The sequence below is a fragment of the Cuculus canorus genome, chromosome 26 (genome assembly GCF_017976375.1).
Source record: "Cuculus canorus isolate bCucCan1 chromosome 26, bCucCan1.pri, whole genome shotgun sequence".
Classification (NCBI taxonomy): domain Eukaryota; kingdom Metazoa; phylum Chordata; class Aves; order Cuculiformes; family Cuculidae; genus Cuculus; species Cuculus canorus.
This window is the reverse complement of record NC_071426.1, coordinates 4,990,475-5,017,873: the sequence shown is the minus strand read 5'-3', so window position 1 is coordinate 5,017,873 and position 27,399 is coordinate 4,990,475. Positions and strand designations below refer to the sequence as shown.

The following is a 27,399-nucleotide window of genomic DNA, read 5'->3' as shown; positions in this document are numbered from 1 at the left end:
GTCTTGTACTCTGCATCTTTGATCTTCCCCACATTCCAGTGATGTCCCCCAGCCTGAGGAAACACACCACCTCTTCAATTGTGCTTATATTTATCATTTCCTCTTTGTCTGTCAAAAACATTTCGTGTATAGTTGTCTCTCCTGGAAGGTGAACCTCCTTGGAGCCCATGGACTGCTAACGGAGCCTGTTGGATCTTTTTGGGGAGTCTTATCATGTTTCACTTTTGTGTGTTCAAAACTAACAACACGCCATCCCCCCGCTGCTGTGTCTTTTGGCAGCCAGTTCTCTGAGGAAATCAGATGTGGATTCCTGGAGAAGGGCTTTAAATTCCAACGGAGATGTCTGATGGAAGGAAGAGGGATGCAAGTGCCAGGTGGCCAAAACGGTGGGGTTGGAGGGGAGGAGCAAGGCTGTCCATGCAGGGTCAGACTCGAGGCACTGCTTTTCCACGCTGCCCAGACCTCCTACGGAGACATGCTGAGCCATTATCAATTAGAAAATGCTGCCATCATAATGCCCTTACCTGAATATAATGAAAAATAATCCTGAAAAATGAAAATAAACTTCCTTTTATTAAATGTTGACACAAATCTCTTTTTTCACCTGGACTCTTCAAACTTTTCTAATTAATTGTACAAGTTCTGAAGATGTGAAGAAAATTGCAGTAGAGACAAAGCTCATTGGGGTTTTCTGTGCTTTTGGGAGCCTCGTGGTGTATTTAACGCTGTGAACCTCAGTGCTGAGAGGAGAGAGAAGAGACCTCTCAAGGACAATACGTCAGAAGCAAACCCCAACGTGTCTCGGAGTCTTAATTGGCCCAAGGAAGGACAATTACTGACAAAGGTTGCGCAGGGACTCCTCGGAGCAGGGGACCGGAGGCCATGGCTGCAGGCAGACAAAGGCGCTGTGCAGGCAGCTGTAGTGCTGAGAAAAGCCGGGGTTTGCTGTATGAAACAGAAAGGCAAAGTCCTGACCCAGCCCTGGGAATGCAGATGTGTCCATCACCCATGGGTCTCCTCCCTCTCTGTGGATGATGGGATGGGACAGTCCCTGAACCACCCAGGGGACTAAGGAATTAAGTGCTCTGTCTCACTGCTTCCAACCCACCACCTCCTCCTCTCCTCCCCTCGCATTTTGAATCGTCCTGACTTTGGAGTCATCTGCTCTCTTCCTTTCTGTCTCTAAAACCGACTGCAAAGATGAAGGGAAAACACCAGTCTTTATTGCACGTATTTTTCTTGTGCTTCCTTCTGTGAGATATGTCTATTGGTTCTATAAACATAATGACTTAATGAAGCAGAGATTTGGGGCTGGAACGGTGAGTTTCATCTACCTCACTGCGGGCGCCTTTGAGAACCTGTTTTCCCCAGACTCCCTTCAGAGTCAGCAGGGGCAAGAGAAAACTCCAGAGGTGAGGTCCTCCCAGTCTGTAATTGGAAAGCAAAAGACAGGTTACAAATACCTCCCAGGTGCAGTTTTCTTCTCTGCATTCAGGTCGGGACACTCGACAGTGAGAGCAATGAGCAACTGTTTGGAAAGAGCTGTGTTGCAGTGCAGACAGATGTCAGCTAAGACTGAGAGACAGACCACGTGGAATCATAAACTGCTGTCATGATTTACAGTACTGAAGAAGACAACTTGTGCTTGGTTCCTATTCCACCTTCTTGTCCCCCTTTCTGAAGTGACGGAGAGCAAGAAGCTGTGGGAGAAAGCAGGGGATTACGGAAGAGACACTTAGTATTGCTGGGTTTGAAATACACAGGGATTCCTGGTCCAAAAAGGCAAGTACTGAAAAGTGGGATGAATGCTTTCAGCGTTCATATTGGGATTGTTTGATAGGTGAGCATTTGTGCAGTAGAAGAGATGAGTTGGGCACGTGGGTGCGAGAGATGTTTGGAATAGGTCTGAGTGAATTTGGAATTTCCTAGGAATGAGGTGGAATAGCTGTCAGCCTCTTTAAAGTCCTCTGTTCTGGAGAAAGAACCCTTTACGGGTGTCTGAGAAAAGCAGAATGAAGACAACAAATTCTCTACCTGAAATGGGGAACAGAAAAAAAACAGGGAGTGAGAAATGCCTGAAGGACCATCTCTGTCTGTGTTACGTAGGGAGACTGAAAGAAAGGAAAGTAGCAGAGAAGAAAGGCTCAAACCTCTCATGCAGACGGTGACATTGTCACACTTGTGGTTTTGCCATGTTCCTGTCTCGGCAGGTTGAACTGAAGTACAGCATGGGTCCAGGGAATGGAACTGCAGTTACTGAGTTCGTCCTAGACGGCTTCTCAGGGCTCACCCAAAGACTGCAGCTATTTCTCTCTCTGGTCATTCTGCTCATGTACCTGACAACAGTGATCGGGAATGCAACCATCATCTTCCTTGTGTGTGTGGATCACCACCTGCAAACCCCCATGTACTTTTTCATCAGCAATTTGGCCTTCCTGGAAATCTGGTTCACATCCTCCACAAGTATCAAGTTGTTTGTGAACCTGGGTTTTGGAAGGAGAACGATTTCACTAGGCACCTGCTTTGCTCAATCCTATTTCTATTTTGCCCTGGGCTGTACAGAGTTTGTTCTGCTTGTTGTCATGTCCTTTGATCGCTATGTTGCCATCTGCCAACCTTTGCATTATGCTGCCATCATGAAGCCTCAGCTCTGCATCTACTTAGTTGTTGCAGCTTGGGTCATAAGCCTCACACTCTTCAGTTACCGCCTGGTTCTCCTCTATCAGTTGACTTTCTGTGGCTCAAACAAGATCCACCACTTCTTCTGTGACAACTCCCCCTTATTCAAACTGTCCTGCTCTGACACCAGTCTGCTTTGGAAAATAGACTCTGTTTTAGTGTCATTTGTCATCCTGGGTTCCTTATGCTTAACTCTGGCATCCTACATGCGCATCCTTTATTGTATTCTGCATCTTCCAGCAGCCTCTGGGAGGAATAAAGCTTTTACCACATGTTCTTCCCATCTCACCACCTTAGCTATCGTATATGGGAGCTGCATTGCTCTCTATGCATGTCCTTCAGGAGACGTTCCCTTAGAGACCAACAGAACTGTAGCTTTGCTGAACACTGTTTTGTACGCATTCTTAAATCCCTTCATCTACAGTCTTAGAAACAAGACTGTGATACAGGCCCTGAACAAAGCCATCGCCCATGCAACAATGCAGCTTTTCCACTTATTGCGATGCATTTCTGGACAGCGATTCCACTGATCTGCTGTCATACTTCCAATAATATCAGTGCCTGTGTATGGGCCTCCAAATCTGCCTCGACACTGAGCAATGCACTTGTCTGTCCACCGGGGTGGTCTCTACCTTCGTCCGGAACGGGGCTGGTATTGAGGGGCACTTACTGAGCAGAGTGAGTGTCTGAGCTCAGCTGCAGGAGGGATCCACCCTGCACAGCTCTACGTAGAGACTGGATTTTGTCTGGTCGGGAGACAACACGGAGTGACTTTGGTCTCAAGCTTTTATTGGGTACACTGGAGCCATGGGAAATATTCTGATCGAAAGGGTTTAAATCTATCAAGTGTGATTATGCATGAAAATCAAGTATATGTAAGGCAAGAATGGAATTCGGATAGAGAAGAGGGGATTCAGCAACTTCAGAGGACTGTAGGAGAAGAAATTAAAGTAGGATGCTGAATGATTAATGGGAGTATCCATAAAAAAAATCCCAAATTACTGTCTTGACTACTCCTATAGATAAGAACACAAAGATCTGTATTTTCAATGAATTCGACTGTTGGCATAATTTTACTCCAGTGCAGACCGTTAAGGTCGTTTGTCTCTGGGCCTATGATACTATTGGGCTCTCATTCAATTTAAAATAAATACTATAGCTAAGCCTGCCACAACCCAGAATGTATGAGATTGGTCGATATATAATAAGGAATACAGGCCAACAGCAAATGCTGTTCAACCCAGAATGGTCTCTTACAAGTGTTGAACTGCTAATGCAAACTAATATTTCTGAAATTCAACCATCATGCTCTCATTTCCTAAAAACATCCTTCGAGGGTTGGACAACCTGGCTGTGAAAACAAATGCCCTTTGGGGCAGAACACAAAGGGAACTAACTGGAGTGTTAGAGACAGGATTGGGGGTCCTACATGGAATTGACTCAGAAATACTAATGAACAAATTGGCCACTGCAAGTAGTGATTTAACAAAAATAAGACACCCTTTGCAGTCTTCTCTATTAGCTTTAGGAACTAATCAGTGAACGTTATCAAAGTGTTACTGAAGTGGGAAAAGGTGGAGGAACGGGACCATGAATAAGTAGTAAATTCACTCGGTGTGATCCAAGATAACACTTCTTTGGCTCTCAGTTGTCTACAGGCACAATTATGGATGCAATCAGCGGCCGCCTTGATTATAAGAGAAGGTGGTGAAGGTCCTTTCCCCACCGAAATCCAGAAAATTGTTTGGGACATTGCCACTGACAGGGAGAGGGAGCTTCAATGCTGGTGAACTCTGGTAAATTTTACCTATGACCCCATCACTAATACGGCCACAGCCTTTATGTTGACCAAACCTAATGCTTCAATATATGTAATCCACCTCATTATTACATTAGGATTAAACCAGGATAAAACTGTGCTCTGTCCTTCTGAACATAGAACATGGGCACGAATGGTGAACGAGAGATGGTAAACTGTAAATTTAGAGTCTTGCATTAGACAAGAACAAGGATTCATTTGCGAAAGTAATGCAATCGATGCTCAAGACATCTGCCTCGACACTGAGCAATGCACTCGTCACTGTGAGATCCATCCAGATGCTCATCAGAGGACCGTACTGGTATATATGGGCCAGGGTTGTGTGTGTTTGAGAACTGCTTGTACCTCTATGGTAATAGATGAGATAATTATGGATAGTAAGAATCACTCTAATTTCTGTATTTGTAATTTCGTTGGGTGTGACTTTTCTTATTTAGCACCAGTCATATGCCATCAGCTGATAAAATCCAATTAAGCAATGTTTCAGAAATTATCACCTATACCTACTGGAATGAATCTTACATCGGTGAAACAACTAATGCAACTTCAGGATTTGATCGAAATTTGGAAGGAGGTCCAACAAAATGGGAGAAAGACCCTGATAACAGTCCACCATGACACGGAGGAAAGAAATAGGGTCCTAAAAAGTTTAAAAGAAGATGCGAACCATCATTGGTGGGACGTGCTGTTTGGATGGTCCCCTACCACTACTGGCATTCTAAATAAGTTGTGTCACCCCGTTATTGTCCTTTTGATGTTAGTTTTAGTTAGCTTTGTTAGCTTTGTTTTCTCTGCTATGTTATTTGTTTGGAATTGGGACAATGCTACAACAACGAACAACTTTGACTTCTATGTCATTCATGAGAATGTGTTAAAAGTAATTTTCAAGCAAAATATCCTCCAATTCCCCTTCAAGAGACAGATGATGCATTTGGCAAATGAATTTGCCCATGTGAAAAGACAGGAGGGAATTGATGAGCAAAAGCATTCGGGGGAGTTGGGAATGCTCACTGGAACTCGTGCTGTTCGTTGGTAAAGGCCTTGAAAGCAGAAAAGCAGATATTATCTTTCACAGAATGGGCCAATCTAAGTTCTAATTGGTCTTTAGCCTTTCTGATTTTATGTCTACAAGATCTCATTTCATGTTTGAAGTCCTCACGCGTTGCCTGCCCCTTCTTCCACAGTTTGAAACTTCTCCCAGTTGCTTGATACTCATCAGCCTCCTTATCCTGGCTGGGTGGTCTATAGCAGAGTCCCACCACGAAATCTGTCTTACTAGGTGCACCTCTGATTTTCACCCACAGACATTCAACCCTCTCATCACTACCAATGAGTTCAAGGCTGCCAAATCTCTCTCTAACAAAGAGGGTTACCCCACCACCTCTCCCTTCTCGCCCGTCCCGCCTGAAGAGTCTGTAGCCATCCACAGCAGCACTCCAGTCATGTGAGTCATCCCACCAGATTTCCATGACAGCAATTACATCATAGTCCTCCTTACAATATCCAGCGCCTCTTGTTTATTGCCCATGCTGTGTGCATTGGTGTAGATGCACTTCAGTTGGGCTGAAGTCAATCCCACTACGCTCCTCAGGAGAACAATCTTAATTCCTAAGCAACTGCCCACTGAATTATTTGACCCTTTTGTGGAGCCATTTGAGGTGCTATTCCTCACTTCCTGTGAGGTGGCAGACCAAGGGTCCTTGCCAGCACACCATCCCTCAGAAACTGTAGCGCCATTCCCAGGATTTTTGATCAAGCCTGATTATCTCCCCTCCCCTTCTCATCTAGATTAAAGCTCTAGTAATGAGCCCTGTTATCTTCTTGGTGAGAAGTCTTCCGCCCGTAGGGGACAGGTGTATCCCATCTTTAGACAGCAAATCTGGTGATTTACCTGTCAACCCATGATCAAAGAACCCAGAGTTCTGCTCCTCACACCAGTTTTGGAGCCAGTTATTTATTTCCCAGCACCTCCTAATCTGGCAGTGCTGTGACCACAGGCAGGGACGGGCAGTGGGCACTTGTGTGACACAGCTGCCTCCAGAACAGCCTTTGCATAAAGAAAGGGAATCTTCTCGGTGCGGTGCCTGAAGACTTAGGTCTTATTCTGGAGTTTCCTTAAAGAACATCCCCAAGGACGTTGCTTGCAGGTGGCAATACCAGTGTACAGATAACAGTGTGGGTGTGTAGCGTTGGGGCCCATTCAAGAATGGTTTTGGTTGGGAAAGACCTTGAGGATCATCAAAACCCAACCACCGATCCAGCCCTGCTAAGTCTGCCTCTAGACTATGTGCCCAAGCACAACATCTACTCATCATTGAACACCACCAGGAATGTAGCGATGTGTCCAAAACTGAACAAGGTGCAGCCTCACCAGTGCTGAGCACAGGGGTGTTATAGATACTCAATCAATTGTAATTTCTGCAAAAGATTGCTTTATTCTGTTTATATGGGAAAGCACAGAAGCAAACAGCGCTGGGTGTGCCGGGAGTCTCCACTCCACCAATAACGCACACCAAAGTCTAAGCTCTTAGTTCCTTTTATATTCTTCTGCAGGTCGATATTGTAGATGTGGCAATTTCTCAAGAGCAGGTTTAAGCCGTTTTTAGGCTCGTTCGTTCCTTTAAGGCGATTTTCTTTCTTCTTCTTTACCTTCACTTCTGCACTTGGAGCTCAATTTCTTGCACAACATATGTTTCATGGTCGTTATCAAGTTAACCCGCAAGATGTCCTGCTATTGTTCCATGCCTCCTTAGCAGGTCCTGACCTTTACTCAGGTATCGAATCATCCCAGAAGGCCTTTTTTCCCTATTGTCTCTAACGCTATTTTGCAGGTCGTGCACGAACAGGCATTACACTGCGTTTTCTGGCACGAATTCCATCTATACTCTTCACAATGGCCATTATCATTATCGCCCCCATGAGAAAAGACCACGATGGACGGGAGGATCGAAGGTCATCCTCGGGTGAGTGTCAGGCGCCTACACGATCGTGTAACACACTACGAGAGAGAGAGAGACGGAGCCATATTTGTCCACCCCTTCCGGTCCCAATCAGGTCGTCTACCATCCTGACAACCACCAAAGGACTGTGCTGAACTCACGGGTGGTGTATTTCTGTTTTGATTGCATCGCTTGGGATTTTGTCGGATTGTTATACAGTTAATTGTTCTCAAGTTCTTATTTTCTATTAAATTCTTTAATAGTTCACTAAACTTGTCTTGGGATTGCATTAACTATATAATCCTTATTGTCGACTGTGTGGTTTGGCATACAGCTCAAATTTGTTTAACGCCGTCAGGTGAGACCATAGTAGCAAATTGCATATTAGTTATAACATTTTGAATCAATCGTATAAAACATGGAATAGCACATGCCAAAACCAACATTGTGGCTAATTCACATAACAAATGCAACTAGATTTGTTTTTCCCATAGGCATCCGGGAAGCCAGGAAAACAGGTCCATGTCCCAGCCTTTCCAAGTTTGGACGGGGACGGTCTGCAACTACCGTATTTCGGCTGTAATTTGTTTAACTACTTTGCCATTATTGATCCTTGATCAATTGTCAAATTGATTCCCCAAGAAATAATTAAATCTCTCCCTAATAAATTAAAGTCTGCCTCCTCAACTAATAATAAGTTCACGACACAGATTTTGATTTCTGATTCCATCAATACATTCTTCATGATGGGAACTTTAAAAGGTTCCTCCTTTGCTTCCCACCACCACGGCATTTTCCTTACTCAATTGACATCCTTTTGGTAATTTTGGAATGGTAGATTTCTCGGCTCCGATGTCTACTAGGAAGATGACTTCTTCCCCCTGGGGACCTATCCATCATTTTATCAAGGGCTCTGATGATGGTGTTGTCCCCCAGGATGTAGAGCCCCTGACGCCCTTAATCCTCCTGAAACATTTTCTCGTCCTTGCATTTTCTTTTTGCATTTTCGTTTAAGATGACCTTCCTTTCCACAATAATAACATTCAAGGCCTTCTCCTTTGGTGGCCCTATAATTTCGTGGCTTTTCTCCTCTGAAGAGGCTCCCTCCAGGTTTAATCTTAGGCCTGTGGTGTTGTGTATTCCTTTGTGTTTCTCTAACAGTGGCCACGAATATCTTTGCCTTTGCTTTTTTCCTTTTCTTCATCACGTCATTACATAAACCTTTTGAGCCTCCCGAAGGAGGTCCTGTAGACCCCTATCTTGCCACCCGTCTAGCTTCTCCAACTTTTTTCCGAATATCCTCCCAGGATCTAGCCACAAACTGAGTTTTTAATAGAGCCTCCCCGATTGGGCAGTTGCGATTTACTCCAGAATACATTTGGAGGCTCTTCCTTAATTTTTCCAACAAGTTCAGTGGAGATTCATCTCTCCCCTGATGTTCCCCAAAGGCCTTCACTATATTTTGTCCCCTGGGAACCGCTCTCCCTAATGCCTTGAATACTCATTTCCCCTAAATCCAACATGTTTTGCCTATCATGTACCTTTTTGGATGATTCCAATTGGGGTTTTGATTTGGCCATTTCTTCTCCCCTGGCAGACCCTGATGATGTCATCTTTCCCAATTTTGCATACCTGCTTGCCTTATCATTTCCTCTCCTCCGTAGTAAACAATATACTTAAAACTGACTGAATTTCATCCCATGTAGAGGTATTGGGTCCCACAAAATCGGTCTAATTTTTCAGAGAACCCCCAAGGGGTGGTCTAACAGTTGCCCTATTTCCTTTTTAAATGTTCCTTACATCCCCTGTATTGAGGGGAACTGCTACAAATCCTATTCTCTCAACATTTCCTTCCAGAGGAACTTCGCGTAAAGGGTGGAGTTCCTTTGGTGGTTCCTCCTCTCTTCTGGTCCTACTTCTAGTTCGCAAAGCAGGGGGTGACTGTGGGGGGCGCTGTAGGACCTCCATTATCCGGAGTGGGGAGTTCCACCCTCTCTTCCCCTTGGTTTCATCTGGGGGTAGTAAATTATCTAAAACATCCCGATCTTTTTTGTCCTTCTTTTTCTCTCTTAAGGGGTACAATGACATCCTCGTTGGGGACCCTTGCCATAAAGCAGCATAGTCACTTCCTCCTGGCTGAATGGTTCCTTCCCATTTACATATAGATTCAAAGCCTGACAAATCCAATCATCAAAAGACCCGAAAATTGGCCAAAACAAATGGTCAGGCGTTATTTCCTCCCTGGTCCAAACTTCCATACAGTAATGGACCATTTTCTCCTCACTCTTCTCCTTCCGGGATGGCCGTTCATCCCAGTGTTTGAACATTAACCCCAGTGGACTGTCTGAGGGTATTTCTGGTAACTTGCTCCCAATCTGTTTCCGAGGACCTCTCTGTGGGCCCTTCCCAGGCCTAGGGAATTTACCTTTCCTTTGCCCCATCTCCGCCGTGTGACTCCTTTCACCCCTTTTTCACTCACTTCCTTCCTTCGGTGACCAGGTCCCTCGTGGGAGACTGAAATGCACCTAGAAGAGGTCCACACTCACTTCATAACCCCTGTTGTGTCTCAAGCACGCACACTTTGGCTGTTCACCCAACTCAACGGTACTTACAGTCCGACGTTCCTGTCCTGAATTCGTGCACAAGAATTATGGGTACAAATTTGGCTGCAGCGATTTTTGTAGGGAGCTCAAACTTTGCTTCCAGCTTTTCCTCTATTCAGGGTTGATATCGGCAAGGTATCTACCAGAATCGTTCCTTCACCAGGCCCACGGTAGTGGGGCACCCCCTGAACAAAGGAACATCTCCGGCAACCCAAGCTGATATCCCAGATGAGCCCCCATTTTTGTTATAGATACTTAATCATTCTTAGTGTTTGGCAAAAGATTGCTTTATTTCTGTTTATATGGGAAAGCACAGAAGCATACAGCGCTGGGTGTGCCGGGGGAGTCTCCGCTCCACCAATGACGCACACCTACGTCTAAACTCTTAGTTCTTTTATATTCTTCTGCAGGTCGATATTGTTGATGTGGCAATTCTCAAGAGTAGGTTTAAGCTCTTTTTCAGGTTTGTTAGTTCCTTTTAAGGCGATTTCCTTTCTTCTTTCCTTACTTCCCTCTGCACTTTGAGCTCTGTTCTGGCACAACATGGTTTTCATGGCGTTATCAAATTAATTCCGCAAAAAGTCCTGCTATTGTGCCATGCATTCCCTAGGAGATCCTGACCTTTACTCAGGTCTCCCAATCATCCCAGCAGGCATTTTCCCTATCGTCTGTAACACTATTTTGCAGGTCGTGCACCAACAGGCATTACACTGCGTTTTTCTGGCACGAATTCCATCTATACTCTTCACACTGGCCACACTATTCCTGTTCCGGCCAAGATGCTACTGGCCCTCTTGGCCACCTGGGCACATTGCTGGATCAAGTTCAGCCCCAGTCTGAGGGCACTGAGATGCGCACTCCTGAACTTGTATGTACAGAAGACCCTTTATTATAAAAGCAGCTGCTTTTAGACAACTCTGCTAAATACAACTTTTATACAGCTCTGCGTGGGGTTGTTGTGACCCAAATGCAGGACTCTGTACTTGGCAGTTGTTAAACCTCATGCAATTGCCCACTGGCCTTTTACCCGACTGCTCTATAACTCTTCTATGGCCCAACTCGTCCTTGAACCAACCCTTCTATAACCAAATCCTTCCGAAATACAAATGAACTCTCACACTTCTATGACTCGCCCTTTCCATGGCTCATATTCTATCACCCTTTTATGACTGAAGGCTTCTATGAGCAGAGACTTCTTTGACCCTACTCTGCTGTGAGACTTCTTTGATGCCACCACTTCTATGAACCTTCCAAAACTGAACTCCTCTATGACCTGACTGCTTGCAACTGCATGGAGCTTGTGGTGAGACACTTGGCATCTCACGTAACTTACAGACCTGTCTTTGGAATTACATGGAATAACAGCTCCAAATTTCATTCAGCCATGTGATAATGTTCACAACACCATCATTGTAGGCAAGCCAGATCTGCCTCTCCATGGCATGGGCATGAGGGCTTGGTCTTTCTGCTTCATCAAGCAAACGCAGGCTTTTTCTCAGCATCACAGCAGCACCTTTGCCTGCAATCATGGCCTCCAACTCACTGCTCCTAAGGAGTCCCTGAGGAGGCTTTGTCAGGAACAATCCTCGCTGAGACCAATTAATAATTCATGGCAACTCTGAGTTCTACTCTTGACTTGTTGAGAGGTTTCTTCAGTCTCCTCTAAGGAGCTGAGGTTTGTCTCAGCAGGAATAGTACCCTGGGTCTCCATTAAAATCCAGAAAGACTTAACGACCTCTTTCTCTCCTGAAGTTTCCTCCAGGCCTTCAAGCCTTGCTCCTCACCTCCCCAGTGCCACCATTGCCTCCCATTGCCCCCCTGGCCTTTGCATCCCTTTCCATTCCACCATACTTCCCTGCACTCCAGAGCTGAGGGTTCCAGCTCCATGTGTACCATCTCCCCTCTTCTCCTTACAGACCTGGCTGCACGCAGGCACCAGGGGAATAAGAACCGTGGGTATGAACTGGAGAGGGGCAGATTTAGGACTGGACAGTAGAAGATAGTTCTTCACTATGAGAGTGGTGAGACACTGGAACATGTTGCCCAGGGCGGTTGTGGCTGCCCCATCCCTGGAGGGGTGTCAAGGCCAGGTTGGATGGGGCATTGGGCAGCCTGAGCCAGTGGGATGTCCCTGCCCATGGCAGGGGGTTGGAACTGGACGGATGATCGTTAAGGTCCCTTCCAGCCCAAACTATTCTATGATTCTATGAAGAAAAGCAAAAGCTGATAAAGTTTCATAATCAATACAACCCCCTCCTCACCCACAGGCTCAGCACAAGCGTCTCTGATGAGGGGGCTGCCTTCTACAAGGGACAGTCTGATGAGAAATTGTGGAGGATAGACACAAAAAAAGCAGAGTATCACAGAATTAAGCCTTGGCTGAAGAGACACTCAGAGTGCTGAGACGGGCAAGCGCTGACTCCATTGAGCTCAAAGCAGCAGCGCTGCGGAGGGGAGAGTTCTCCCAATGAACAGTAATATCAGATGTGGATTTCTGGAGAAGGGCCTTTAAATTCCAACGGAGATGTCTGATGGAAGGAAGAGGGATGCAAGTGCCAGTTGGCCAAAAGTGGTGGGGTTGGAGGGGAGGAGCAAGGCTGTCCATGCAGGGTCAGACTCGAGGCACTGCTTTTCCACGCTGCCCAGACCTCCTACGGAGACATGCTGAGCCATTATCAATGAGAAAATGCTGCCATCATAATGCCCTTACCTGAACATAATGAAAAATATCCTGAAAAATGAACATAAACTTCCTTTTATTAATGTTGACACAAATCTTTTTTTCACCTGGACTCTTCAAACTTTTCTAATTAATTGTACAAGTTCTGAAGATGTGAAGAAAATTGCAGTAGAGACAAAGCTCATTGGGGTTTTCTGTGCTTTTGGGAGCCCTCGTGGGTGTATTTAACGCTGTGAACCTCAGTGCTGAGAGGAGAGAGAAGAGAACTCTCAAGGACAATACGTCAGAAGCAAACCCCAACGTGTCTCGGAGTCTTAATTGGCCCAAGGAAGGACAATTACTGACAAAGGTTGCGCAGGGACTCCTCGGAGCAGGGGACCGGAGGCCATGGCTGCAGGCAGACAAAGGCGCTGTGCAGGCAGCTGTAGTGCTGAGAAAAGCCGGGGTTTGCTGTATGAAACAGAAAGGCAAAGTCCTGACCCAGCCCTGGGAATGCAGATAGTGTCCATCACCCATGGGTCTCCTCCCTCTCGTGGATGATGGGATGGGACAGTCCCTGAACCACCCAGGGGACTAAGGAATTAAGTGCTCTGTCTCACTGCTTCCAACCCACCACCTCTCCTCTCCTCCCCCTCGCATTTTGAATCGTCCTGACTTTGGAGTCATCTGCTCTCTTCCTTTCTGTCTCTAAAACCGACTGCAAAGATGAAGGGAAAACACCAGTCTTTATTGCACGTATTTTTCTTGTGCTTCCTTCTGTGAGATATGGTCTATTGGTTCTATAAACATAATGACTTAATGAAGCAGAGATTTGGGGCTGGAACGGTGAGTTTCATCTACCTCACTGCGGGCGCCTTTGAGAACCTGTTTTCCCCAGACTCCCTTCAGAGTCAGCAGGGGCAAGAGAAAACTCCAGAGGTGAGGTCCTCCCAGTCTGTAATTGGAAAGCAAAAGACAGGTTACAATACCTCCCAGGTGCAGTTTTCTTCTCTGCATTCAGGTCGGGACAACTCGACAGTGAGAGCAATGAGCAACTGTTTGGAAAGAGCTGTGTTGCCGTGCAGACAGATGTCAGCTGAGACTGAGAGACAGACCACGTGGAATCATAAACTGCTGTCATGATTTACAGTACTGAAGAAGACAACTTGTGCTTGGTTCCTATTCAACCTTCTTGTCCCCCTTTCTGAAGTGAACGGAGAGCAAGAAGCTGGGGAGAAAGCAGGGGATTACGGAAGAGACACTTAGTATTGCTGGGTTTGAAATACACAGGGATTCCTGGTCCAAAAAGGCAAGTACTGAAAAGTGGGATGAATGCTTTCAGTGTTCATATTGGGATTGTTTGATAGGTGAGCATTTTGTGCAGTAGAAGAGATGAGTTGGGCACGTGGGTGCGACAGATGTTTGGAATAGGTCTGAGTGAATTGGAATTTCCTAGGAATGAGGTGAATAGCTGTCAGCCTCTTTAAAGTCCTCTGTTCTGGAGAAAGAACCCTTTACGGGTGTCTGAGAAAAGTAGAATGGAAGACAACCAAATTCTCTACCTGAAATGGGGAACAGAAAAAAAAACAGGGAGTGAGAAATGCCTGCAGGACCATCTCTGTCTGTGTTACGTAGGGAGACTGAAGAAAGGAAAGTAGCAGAGAAGAAAGGCTCAAACCTCTCATGCAGACGGTGACATTGTCACACTTGTGGTTTTGCCATGTTCCTGTCTCGGCAGGTTGAAACTGAAGTACAGCATGGGTCCAGGGAAATGGAACTGCAGTTACTGAGTTCGTCCTAGACGGCTTCTCAGGGCTCACCCAAAGACTGCAGCTATTTCTCTCTCTTGTCATTCTGCTCATGTACCTGACAACAGTGATCGGGAATGCAACCATCATCTTCCTTGTGTGTGTGGATCACCACCTGCAAACCCCCATGTACTTTTTCATCAGCAATTTGGCCTTCCTGGAAATCTGGTTCACATCCTCCACAAGTATCAGTTGTTTGTGATCCTGGGTTTTGGAAGGAGAAACGATTTCACTAGGCACCTGCTTTGCTCAATCCTATTTCTGTTTGCCCTGGGCTGTACAGAATTTGTTCTGCTTGTTGTCATGTCCTTTGATCGCTATGTTGCTATCTGCCAAACCTTTGCATTATGCTTCCATCATGAAGCCTCAGCTCTGCATCTACTTAGTTGTTGCAGCTTGGGTCATAAGCCTCACACTCTTCAGTTACCGCCTGGTTCTCCTCTATCAGTTGACTTTCTGTGGCTCAAACAAGATCCACCATTTCTTCTGTGACAACTCCCCTTATTCAAACTGTCCTGGCTCTGACACAGTCTGCTTGGAAACAGACTCTGTTTTAAGTGTCATTTGTCATCCTGGGTTCCTTATGTTTACCTCTGGCATCCTACATGCGCATCCTTTATTGTATTCTGCATCTTCCAGCAGCCTCTGGGGAGGATAAAGCTTTTACCACATGTTCTTTCCCATCTCACCACCTTAGCTATCGTATATGGGAGCTGCATTGCTCTCTATGCATGTCCTTCAGGAGACGTTCCCTTAGAGACCAACAGAATTGTAGCTTTGCTGAACACTATTCTGTACCCATTCTTAAATCCCTTCATCTACAGTCTTAGAAACAAGACTGGTGATACAGGCCCTGAAGCAAGCCATCACCCATGCAACAATGCAGCTTTTCCACTTATTGCGATGCATTTCTGGGACAGCGATTCCACTGATCTGCTGTCATACTTCCAATAATATCAGTGACCTGTGTATGGGACCTCCAAATCTGCCTCGACACTGAGCAATGCACGTGTCCTGTCCACCGGGGTGGTCTCTACCTTCGTCCGGAACGGGGCTGGTATTGAGGGGCACTTACTGAGCAGAGTGAGTGTCCTGAGCTCAGCTGCAGGAGGGATCCACCCTGCACAAGCTTCTACGTAGAGACTGGATTTTGTCTGGTCGGGAGACAACACGGAGTGACTTTGGTCTCAAGCTTTTATTGGGTACACTTGGAGCCATGGGAAATATTCTGATCGAAAGGGTTTAAATCTATCAAGTGTGATTATGCATGAAAATCAAGTATATGTAAGGCAAGAATGGAATGCGGATAGAGAAGAGGGGATTCAGCAACTTCAGAGGACTGTAAGGAGAAGAAATTAAAGTAGGATGCTGAATGGTTAATGGACTATCCATAAAAAAAGTCCCAAATTACTGTCTTGACTACTCTATAGATAAGAACACAAAGATCTGTATTTTCAATGAATTCGAACTGTTGGCATAATTTTACTCCAGTACAGACCAGTTAAGGTCGTTTGTCTCTGGGCCTATGATACTATTGGGCTCTCATTCAATTTAAATAAATACTATAGCTAACGCCTGTCCACAACCCAGAATGTATGAGATTGGTCGATATATAATAAGGAATACAGGCCAACAGCAAATGCTGTTCAACCCAGAATGGTCTCTTACAAGTGGTTGAACTGCTAATGCAAAACTAATATCCTGAAATTCAACCATCATGCTCTCATTTTCCTAAAAACATCCTTCGAGGGTTGGACAACCGGGCTGTGAAAACAATGCCCTTTGGGGCAGAACACAAAGGGAACTAACTGGAGTGTTAGAGACAGGATTGGGGGTCCTACATGGAATTGACTCAGAAATACTAATGAACAAATTGGCCACTGCCAGTAGTGATTTAACAAAAATAAGACAACCCTTTGCAGTCTTCTCTATTAGCTTAGGAACTAATCAGTGAACTTTATCAAAGTGTTACTGAGTGGGAAAAGGTGGAGGAACGGGACCATGATATAGTAGTAAATTTCACTCGGTGTGATCCAAGATAACCTTCTTTGGCTCTCAGTTGTCTACGAGGCACAATTATGGATGCAATCAGCGGCCGCCTTGATTATAAGAGAAGGTGGTGAAGGTCCTTTCCCCACCGAAATCCAGAAAATTGTTTGGGACAATGCCACTGACTGGAGAGGGAGCTTCAATGCTGGTGAACTCTGGTAAAGTTTACCTATGACCCCATCACTAATACGGCCACAGCCCTTTATGTTGACCAAACCTAATGCTTCAATATATGTAATCCACCTCTTATTACATTAGGATTAAACCAGGATAAAACTGCGCTCTGTCCTTCTGAACATAGAACATGGGGCACGAATGGTGAACGAGAGATGGTAAACTGTAAAATTTAGAGTCTTTGCATTAGACAAGAAACAAGGATTCATTTGCGAAAGTAATGCAATCGATGCTCAAGACATCTGCCTCGACACTGAGCAAATGCACTCGTCACTGTGAGATCCATCCAATGCTCATCAGAGGACCGTACTGGTATATAGGGGCCAGTGTTGTGTGTGTTTGAGAACTGCTTGTACCTCTATGGTAATAGATGATATAATTATGGATAGTAAGAAGCACTCTAATTTCTGTATTTGTAATTTCGTTGGGTGTGACTTTTCTTATTTAGCACCAGTCATATGCCATCACTGATAAAATCCATTAAGCAATGTTTCAGAAATTATCACCTGTATCTATTGGAAATGAATCTTACATCGGTGAAACAACTAGATGCAACTTCAGGATTTGATCGAAATTTGGAAGGAGGTCCAACAAAATGGGAGAAAGACCCTGATAACAGTCCACCATGACACGGAGGAAAGAAATAGGGTCCTAAAAAGTTTAAAAGAGATGCGAACCATCATTGGTGGGACGTGCTGTTTGGATGGGTCCCCTACCACTACTGGCATTCTAATAAGTTGTGTCACCCCGTTATTGTCCTTTTGATGTTAGTTTTAGTTAGCTTTGTTAGCTTTGTTTTCTCTGCTATGTTATTTGTTTGGAATGGACAATGCTACAACAACGAACAACTTCTGCTTCTATGTCCAGTTGCCCATGAGAATGTGTTAAAAGTAATTTACGAAGCAAAATATCATCCGATTCCCCTTCAAGAGACAGATGATGCTTTGGCAATGAATTTGCCCATGTTAAAAGACAGGATGGAATGGATGAGCAAAAAGCATTCGGGGGGAGTTGGGAATGCTCACTGGAACTCGTGCTGTTCGTTGGTAAAAGGCCTTGAAAGCAGATAAGCAGATGCGATTATCTTTCACAGATGGGGCCAATCGAAGTTCTAATTGGTCTTTAGCCTTTCTGATTTTATGTCTACAAAGATCTCATTTCATGTTCGTAGTCCTCATGTGTTGCCTGCCCCTTCTTCCACATTTGAAACTTCTCCCAGTTGCTTGATACTCATCAGCCTCCTTATCCTGGGCTGGGTGGTCTATAGCAGACTCCCACCACGAATCTGTCTTACTAGGTGATCTCTGATTTCACCCACAGACATGCAACCCTCTCATCACCACCAATGAGTTTCAAGGCTGTCAAAACTCTCTACTAACAAAGGAGCGTTACCCCACCACCTCTCCCTTCTCGCCATCCCACCTGAAGAGGTCTGTATCCATCCACAGCGAGCACTCCAGTCATGTGAGTCATCCCACCACATTTCCATGACAGCAATTACATCACAGTCCTCCTTACAACATCCAGCGCCTCTTGTTTATTGCCCATGCTGTGTGCATTGGTGTAGGATGCACTTCAGTTGGCTGAAGTCAATCCCACTACGCTCCTAAGGAGAAACAATCTTAATTCCTAGCAACTGCCCACTGAATTATTTGACCCTTTGTGGAGCCATTTGAGGTGCTATTCCTCACTTCCTGTGAGGTGGCAGACCAAGGGTTCTTGCCAGCACACATCCCCCGAAACTGTAGTGCCATTCCAGGCTTTTTGATCAAGCCTGATTATCTCCCCTCCCCTTCTCGTCTAGATTAAAGCTCTAGTAATGAGCCCTGTTATCTCTTGGTGAGCAGTCTTCCGCCCGTAGGGGACAGGTGTATCCCATCTTTAGACAGCAAAATCTGGTGATTTACCTGTCAAACCCATGATCAAAGAACCCAGAGTTCTGCTCCTCACACCAGTTTTGGAGCCAGTTATTTATTTCCCAGCACCTCCTAATCTGGCAGTGCTGTGACACAGGCAGGGACGGGCAATGGGCACTCGTGGAACACAGCTGCCTCCAGAACAGCCCTTTGCATAAAGAAAGGGAATCTTCTCGGTGCGGTGCCTGAAGACTTAGGTCTTATTCTGGAGTTTCCTTAAAGAACATCCCCAAGAACATTGCTTGCAGATGGCAATACCAGATGTACAGATAACAGTGTGGTGTGTAGCGTTGGGGCCCATTCAAGAATGGTTTTGTGTTGGGAAAGACCTTGAAGATAATCAAACCCAACCACCGATCCAGCCCTGCTAAGTCTGCCTCTAGACTATGTGCCCAAGCACAACATCTACTCATCATTTAAACACCACCAGGAGTGTAGCGATGTGTCCAAACTGAACAAGGTGCAGCCTCACTAGTGCTGAGCACAGGGGTGTTATAGATACTCAATCAATAGTAATTCCTGCAAAAGATTGCTTTATTCTGTTTTATATGGGAAAGCATAGAAGCAAACAGCGCTGGTGCGCCGGGAGTCTCCACTCCACCAATAACGCACACCAAAGTCTAAGCTCTTAGTTCCTTTTATATTCTCTGCAGGTCGATATTGTAGATGTGGCAATTTCTCAAGAGTAGGTTTAAGCCGGTTTTAGGCTCGTTAGTTCCTTTTAGGCGATTTTCTTTCTTCTTCTTTACCTTCACTTCTGCACTTGGAGCTGCAATTTCTTGCACAACATATGTTTCATGGTCGTATATCAAGTTAACCCGCAAGATGTCCTGCTATTGTTCCATGCCTCCTTAGGAGGTCCTGAACCTTTACTCAGGTATCGAATCATCCCAGAAGGCCTTTTTTCCCTATTGTCTCTAATGCTATTTGCAGGTTGTGCACCAACAGGCATTACACTGCGTTTTCTGGCACGAATTCCATCTATACTCTTCACATTGGCCATTATCATTATCGCCCCATGAGAAAAGACCACGATGGAGCGGGAGGGATCGAAGGTCTCTTCAGTGGAGCGTCAGGCGCCTCACGATCGTGTAACACGCTATGGGAGAGAGAGACGGAACCATATTTGTCCACCCCGTCGGTCCCAATCAGGTCGTCTACCATCCTGACAACCACCAAAGGACTGTGCTGAACTCACGGGTGGTGTATTTCTGTTTTGATTGCATCGCTGGGATTTTGTCGATTGTTATACAGTTAATTGTTCTCAAGTTCTTATTTTCTATTAAATTCTTTAATAGTTCACTAGAACTTGTCTTGGGATTGCATTAACTATATAATCCTTATTGTCGCTGTGTGTTTTTGGCATACAGATCAATTTTTTAACGCCGTCAGGTGAGACCATAGTAGCAAATGCATATTAGTTATAACATTTTGAATCAATCGTATAAAACATGGAATAGCACTGCCAAAACCACATTGTGGCTAATTCACATAACAAATGCAACTAGATTTTTTCCCATAGGCATCCGGGAAGCCAGGAAAACAGGTCAATGTCCCAGCCTTTCCAAGTTTGGACGGGGAACGTGCTGACTAACTACCGTATTTTCGGCTGTAATTTTGTTTACTACTTCGCCATTATTGATCCTTGATCAATTGTCAAATTGATTCCCCAAGAATAATTAAATCTCTCCCTAATAAATTAAAGTCTGCCTCCTCAACTAATAATAAGTTCACAGACACAGATGGTGATTTCTGATTCTATCATACATTCTTCATGATGGGAACTTTAAAAGGGTTCCCCCTTTGCTCCCACCACCACGGCTTTTTTCTTACTCAACTGACATCCTTTTGGTAATTTTGGAATGGTAATTTCTCGGCTCCGATGTCTACTAGGAAGATGACTTCTTCCCCTGGGACCTATCCATCCATTTTATCAAGGGCACTGATATGGTGTTGTCCCCAGATGTAGAGCCCCTGACGCCCTTAATCCTCCTGAAACATTTTCTCGTCCTGCATTTTCTTTTGCATTTTCGTTAAGATGACCTTCCTTTCCACAATAATAACATTCAGGCCTTCTCCTTTGGGGGCCCTATATTTCGTGGCTTTTCTCCTCTGAAGAGGCTCCCTGAAGGTTTAATATTAGGCCTGTGGTGTTGTGTATTCCTTTGTGTTTCTCTAACAGTGGCCACGAATATCTTTGCCTTTGCTTTTTCCTTTTCTTCATCACGTCATACATAAACCTTTTGAGCCTCCCGAAGGAGGTCCTGTAGACCCCTATCTTGCCACCCGTCTAACTTCTCCAACTTTTCCGAATATCCTCCCAGGATCTAGCCAGCAAACTGAGTTTTTAATAGAGCCTCCCCGACTGGGCAGTTGCGATCTACTCCAGAATACATTTGGAGGCTCTTCCTTAATCTTTCCAACAAGTCAGTGGGAGATTCATCTCTCCCCTGATGTTCCCCAAAGGCCTTCACTATATTTTGTCCCCTGGGAACCGCCTCCCTAATGCCTTGAATCATCATTTCCCCTAAATCCAACATGTTTTGCCTATCATGTACCTTTTGATGATTCCAATTGGGGTTTTGATTCGGCCATTTCTTCTCCCCTGGCAGACCCTGATGATGTCATCTTTCCCAATTTTGCATACCTGCTTGCCTTATCATTTCCTCTCCTCCGTAGTAAACAATATACTTAAAACTGACTGAATTTCATCCATGTAGAGGTATTGGGTCCCAAAAATCGGTCTAATTTTTCAGAGACCCCCAAGGGGTCGTCTAACAGTTGCCCTATTTCCTTTTTAAATGGTTCTTACATCCCCTGTATTGAGGGAACTGCTACAAATCCTATTCTCTCAACATTTCCTTCCAGAGGAACTTCGCGTAAAGGGTGGAGTTCCTTTGGTGGTTCCTCCTCTCTTCTGGTCCTACTTCTAGTTTCGCAAAGCAGGGGGTGACTGTGGGGGGCGCTGTAGGACCTCCATTAATCCGAAGTGGGGGAGTTCCACCCTCTCTTTCCCTTGGTTTCATCTGGGGGTAGTAAATTATCTAAAACCTCCCGATCTTGTGTGTCCTTCTTTTTCTCTCTTAAGGGGTACAATGACATCCTCGTTGGGGACCCTTGCCATAAAGCAGCATAGTCACTTTCCTCCTGGCTGATGGTTCCTTCCCATTTACATATAGATTCAAAGCCTGACAAATCCAATCATCAAAAGACCTGAAAATTGGCCAAACAAATGGTCAGGGCGTTATTTCCTCCCTGGTCCAAACTTCCATACAGTAATGGACCATTTTCTCCTCACTCTTCTCCTTCCGGGATGGCCGTTCATCCAGTGTTTGAACATTAACCCCAGTGGACTGTCTGAGGGTATTTCTGGTAACTTGCTCCCAATCTGTTTCCGAGGACCTCTCTGTGTGCCCTTCCAGGCCTAGGGAATTTACCTTTCCTTTGCCCCATCTCCGCCGTGTGACTCCTTTCACCCTTTTTCACTCACTTCCTTCCTTCGGTGACCAGGTCCCTCGTGGGGAGACTGGAAATGCACCTAGAAGAGGTCACACACTCGCTTCATAACCCTGGTTGTGTCTCAAGCACGCACACTTTGGCTGTTCACCCAACTCAACGGTACTTACAGTCCGACGTTCCTGTCCTGAATTCGTGCACAAGAATTATGGGTACAAATTTGGCTGCAGCGATTTTGTAGGGAGCTCAAACTTTGCTTCTAGCTTTCCTCTATTCAGGGTTGATATCGGCAAGGTATCTACCAGAATCGTTCCTTCACCAGGCCACGGTTAGTGGGGCACCCCCTGAACAAAGGAACATCTCCGGCAACCCAAGCCGATATCCCAGATGAGCCCCCATTTTTGTTATAGATACTCAATCATTCGTAGTTTTGGCAAAAGATTGCTTATTATCTTTATATGGAAAGCACAGAAGCAAACAGCGCTGGGTGTGCCGGGGAGTCTCCGCTCCACCAATGACGCAGACCTACGTCTAAACTCTTAGTTCCTTTTATATTCTTCTGCAGGTCGATATTGTCGATGTGGCAATTTCTCAAGAGTACGTTTAAGCTCTTTTCAGGTTTGTTAGTTCCTTTTAAGGCGATTTCCTTTTCTTCTTCCTTACCTTCCCTTCTGCACTTTGAGCTCTGTTTCTGGCACAACATGGTTTTCATGGTTGTTATCAAGTTAATCCGCAAAAAGTCCTGCTATTGTGCCATGCATCCCTAGGAGATCCTGACCTTTACTCAGGCTCTCAATCATCCCAGCAGGCTTTTTTCCCTGTCGTCTGTAACACTATTTTGCAGGTCGTGCACCAACAGGCATTACACTGCGTTTTCTGGCACGAATTCCATCTATACTCTTCACACTGGCCACACTATTCCTTGTTCCAGCCAAGATGCTACTGGCCCTCTTGGCCACCTGGGCACATTGCTGGATCAAGTTCAGCCCAGTCGGAGGGCACTTTGATGCGCACTCCTGAACTTGTATGTACAGAAGACCCTTTATTATAAAAGCAGCTGCTTTTATACAACTCTGCTAAATACAACTTTTATACAACTCTGCGTGGGGTTGTTGTGACCCAAATGCAGGACTCTGTACTTGGCATTGTTAAACCTCATGCAATTGCCCATGGCCTTTTACCCGACTGCTCTATAACTCTTCTATGGTCCGACTCGTCCTTGAACCAACCCTTCTGTAACCAAATCCTTCTAAAATACAAATGAACTCTCACACTTCTATGACTCGCCTCTTCCATGGCTCATATTCTATCACCCTTTTATGACCTGAATCTTCTATGAGCAGAGACTTCTTTGACCGTACTCTGCTGTGAGACTTCTATGAGCCACCACTTCTATGAACCTTCTAAAACTGAACTCCTCTATGACCTGACTGCTTTGCAACTGCATGGAGCTGTGTGTGAGACACTTGGCAATCTCACGTAACTCTACAGACCTGTCTTTGGAATTACATGGAATAACAGCTCCAAATTTCATTCAGCAATGTGATAATGTTCACAACACCATCATTGTAGGCAAAGCCAGATCTGCCTCTCCATGGCATGGGCATGAGGGCTTGGTCTTTCTGCTTCATCAAGCAAACCCAGGCTTTTCTCAGCATCACAGCAGCACCTTTGCCTGCAATCATGGCCTCCAACTCACTGCTCCAAGGAGTCCCTGAGGAGGCTTTGTCGGGAACAATCCTCGCTGAGACCAATTAATAATTCATGGCACTCTGAGTTCTACTCTTGACTTGTTGAGAGGTTTCTTCAGTCTCCTCTAAGGAGCTGAGGTTTGTCTCAGCAGTGAATGTACCCTGGGTCTCATTAAAATCCAGAAAGCCTTAACGACCTCTTTCTCTCCTGAAGTTTCCCCAGGCCTTCAAGCCTTGCTCCTCACCTCCCCAGTGCCACCACTGCTCCCATTGCCCCCCTGGCTTTGCATCCCTTTCCCTTCCACCATACTTCCCTGCACTCCAGAGCTGAGGGTTCCAGCTCCATTGCACCATCTCCCCCTCTTCTCCTTACAGACCTGGCTGCACGCAGGCACAGGGGAATAAGAACACGTGGGTATGAACTGGAGAGGGGCAGATTTAGACTGGACAGTAGGAAGAATTTCTTCACTATGAGAGTGGTGAGACACTGGAACATGTTGCCCAGGGCGGTTGTGGATGCCCCATCCCTGGAGGTGTTCAAGGCCGGGTTGGATGGGGCATTGGGCAGCCTGAGCCAGTGGGATGTCCCTGCCCATGGCAGGGGGTTGGAACTGGACGGGATGATCTTTAAGGTCCCTTCCAACCCAAACTATTCTATGATTCTATGAAGAAAAGCAAAGCTGATAAAGTTTCATAATCAATAAACCCCCTCCTCACCCACAGGCTCAGCACAAGGGTCTCTGATGAGGGGCTGCCTTCTACAAGGGACAGTCTGATGAGAAATGTTGAGATAGACACAAAAAAAAGGCAGAGATCAACAGAATTAAAGCCTTGGCTGAAGAGACACTCAGAGTGCTGAGAGACGGGCAAGCGCTGAACTCCATGGAGATCAAAGCAGCAGCTGCGGAGGGGAGAGTTCTCCCAATGAACAGAGTGAGGGGAGGAGAAAATCATAGAAGGATGCAGTGGGCCTTTGTCTGGAGAGTCTGAGTCTGCAAAGATGACATCAGAAATGGCCACTGGATCAGGATGAACACTCTAGAAGACTGCTTTGCGACCGTGGATTCCTCTCTGTCTCACAGATGAAGACGTCCCACAATTTACAACACTCACAGTCATGTGTTCCCTGTGCTGCTTTTACAGCAGTTTCTGGCGATGTGGAGGATGAAGACCCTGATGTGTTTGCTTTCAGTCATCCAAAGCCTTCTCATCAGCAGTCCCCGTTGTGTCTGGAACAGCGATATCCATGGATCTTTTGCATTTCCATTGGCAGTGATTCAAGCAAGCTCAGTCCCCTCTGAGCTGAGGGAAGGCCGTGCCCTCTGTAACCCCCTGCTCCCCAGTCTCTGCCAGCACTGCTGGGGGCACTATGCAGCTCTGTAGGTGCAGCTGCTGTCCAGAGTCTGCTTTGAGGAAGGTGTATTTTCACAGGTCTCACTTGTGGCCCATCCATCGTGGCACTGAACACCTCCAGGGATAGAGCGTCCACGACTTCTCTGGGCAACCTGTGCCAGTGCCACCCCACTCTCACAGGAAAATATTCTTCCTCAGATCTCATTCCAGTCTCCACTCTTGCAGCTGAAAACCAGACCCCATCATCCTATCCCTGGACTCCCTGATCAAGAGCCCCTCTCCAGCTTTCCTGGAGCCTCTTTCAGCTCTGGAAGCTGCTCTGAGGTCTCCCTGGAGCCTTCTCTCCTCCAGGCCAAACAACCCGCCACTCCCTCAGCCTGTCCTGGTATGGGAGGTGCTCCAGCCCTCAGATCATCTTTGTGGCCTCCTCTGGATTTGCTCCAGCAGATCCATTTCCTTCCTGTTCTGAGGACACCAGAGCCGGATGCAGGACTCCGGGTGGAGGGTCTCATTGGAGTGGGAGAATAATCTCCCTTGCCCTCCCGGTCCCACGGCTTTGGATGCAGCCCAGGATATGTTTGGCTTTCTGGGCTGCAAGTGCACATTGTCAGCTCATGTTCATCTTCTCATTCACCAGCACCCTAAGTTCTTCTCCGTGGGGCTGCAGCCAATCACGTTGTCCACCAGCCTGCACTGTGCTTGGGATTGCCCCGACCCAGGGGTAGGACGTTGCGGTTGGTCTTGTTGAACCTTATGAGATTCAGAGAGGCCCACTTCTCCAGCTTGTCCAGGTACCTCTGGGTGACATCCCATCCTTCAGGTGTGTCAACTGCACCACTCAGCCCGGGATCATCTGCAATCTTGCTGTCTATCTTGATGAAAACAGCCCTGGCCCCAGTACAGACCCTTGAGAGACAATACTTGTCACCCATCTCCACGTGGACATTGAGCCATCGACCGCTACCCTCTCAATGTGACCAACCAAACAATTCCTTATCCACCGAACAGTCCACCCATCAGATTTGTATTTCTCCAGGCTGAGGTATCATGTGGGCAGAGGATGATGAGGAATTTAACCCGGCAGCCTTGTCATCCTGAGTAGAATATAGATTATTTCATTGTTGGACCATGGCCACAGCCCGAATTGCAGTGTGGTCAGAGCAGCCCAACCGCTGGGCAGGCACTAAAATCCCATCCGATACCAGGAATCACCTCTGCTGGGAATCTGTCCCCTTGGATTCTCAGTGGTGCAGGGACTGGCATCTGTGTTGGGAATTTCCAGTGAAGAAAGGGAAAATTTAGATGAGATCTTAGGAAGCAATGTTTTCTCGTCAGGTGGTGAGGCCCTGGCCCAGGTTGCCCAGGGAAGGAAGTGGTGGCTGCCCCATCCCTGGAGGGGTTCAAGGACAGGTTGCGTGGGGCTTTGGGCAACCTCCAGTGGGAGGTGTCCCTGCCCATGGCCAGGAGTTGGAACTGGGTGGGCTTTGCTATCCCTTCTGACCCAAACTATTCAATGATTCTAAAGGATGGATACCACCCTCCTGCCAAGAAGGGGTGGTGACGGATCTGAAAGGAGGCTGCTGGCTATGCCTTGAGAGGAAACCTATGGACAAGCTTCCTCATGCTGTAGGGGCTGGGAACGGGCAGTGCCAGCAGAGCCTGGAAATGGGCAATTCAAATCTGAAGAGCATCCAGGTGGAAAGGGGAGTCTATGGAACATTCCACAGATCTATTCCCAGGCCTAAAGGCAATCAGCATTCCTCCAGATATTTCCAAACCTGCACCACATCCCCTCGCACAGCAGGGGGTTCCCCACAGCCCTGACGGACCCTGCTGCAATGAGCCATCACCCATGGATCAGCTCCCAGTGCTGTCTTTGTTTGCCAATGGAATTGATCTCTAAACTGGGCTGGGATGCAGTCACAGGGACATGGGCACCTCTGTGCAAGCTCCATCTGCATCTCCCAAGGTTCTCTGGTCTCCAGCAGGTTCCTTGCACGTGTTGGAGAGCAGACACATCTCACAATCTATGGGCAGTTTTAAATCAACTGAAAAAAAAGTCTTTCAATAAAATGACTGAGTTTTCATCCATGATTGCAAAATTACAATTTTTCAGCATGGGCATTAATAGCAGGAGAAAGAAATACAAATCTTCCTCAGTCCTTGCATTGCCAGTGCTGTCTTGTACTCTGCATCTTTGATCTTCCCCACATTCCAGTGATGTCCCCCAGCCTGAGGAAACACACCACCTCT

General features: G+C 46.2%; 1 protein-coding gene and 1 pseudogene across 1 annotated transcript; both read left to right on the top strand.

Moving 5' to 3' along the window:
* The first annotated feature begins 2,049 nt into the window (after nucleotides 1–2,049).
* Nucleotides 2,050–3,209, top strand: LOC128854644 (olfactory receptor 49-like). Its single transcript, XM_054088776.1, has one exon. It carries the CDS (start codon nucleotides 2,193–2,195, stop codon nucleotides 3,207–3,209), a length of 1,017 nt encoding a protein of 338 aa, XP_053944751.1. The 5' UTR covers nucleotides 2,050–2,192.
* A 1,412-nt stretch (nucleotides 3,210–4,621) lies between these two features.
* On the top strand, nucleotides 4,622–15,507 carry LOC128854643 (olfactory receptor 6X1-like; annotated as a pseudogene).
* Nucleotides 15,508–27,399: the final 11,892 nt, after the last annotated feature.

Excerpts from the sequence above, each read along its gene's own strand:
- LOC128854644 (XM_054088776.1), top strand. The coding sequence starts at position 2,193 with ATGTTCCTGTCTCGGCAGGTTGAACTGAAGTACAGCATGGGTCCAGGG.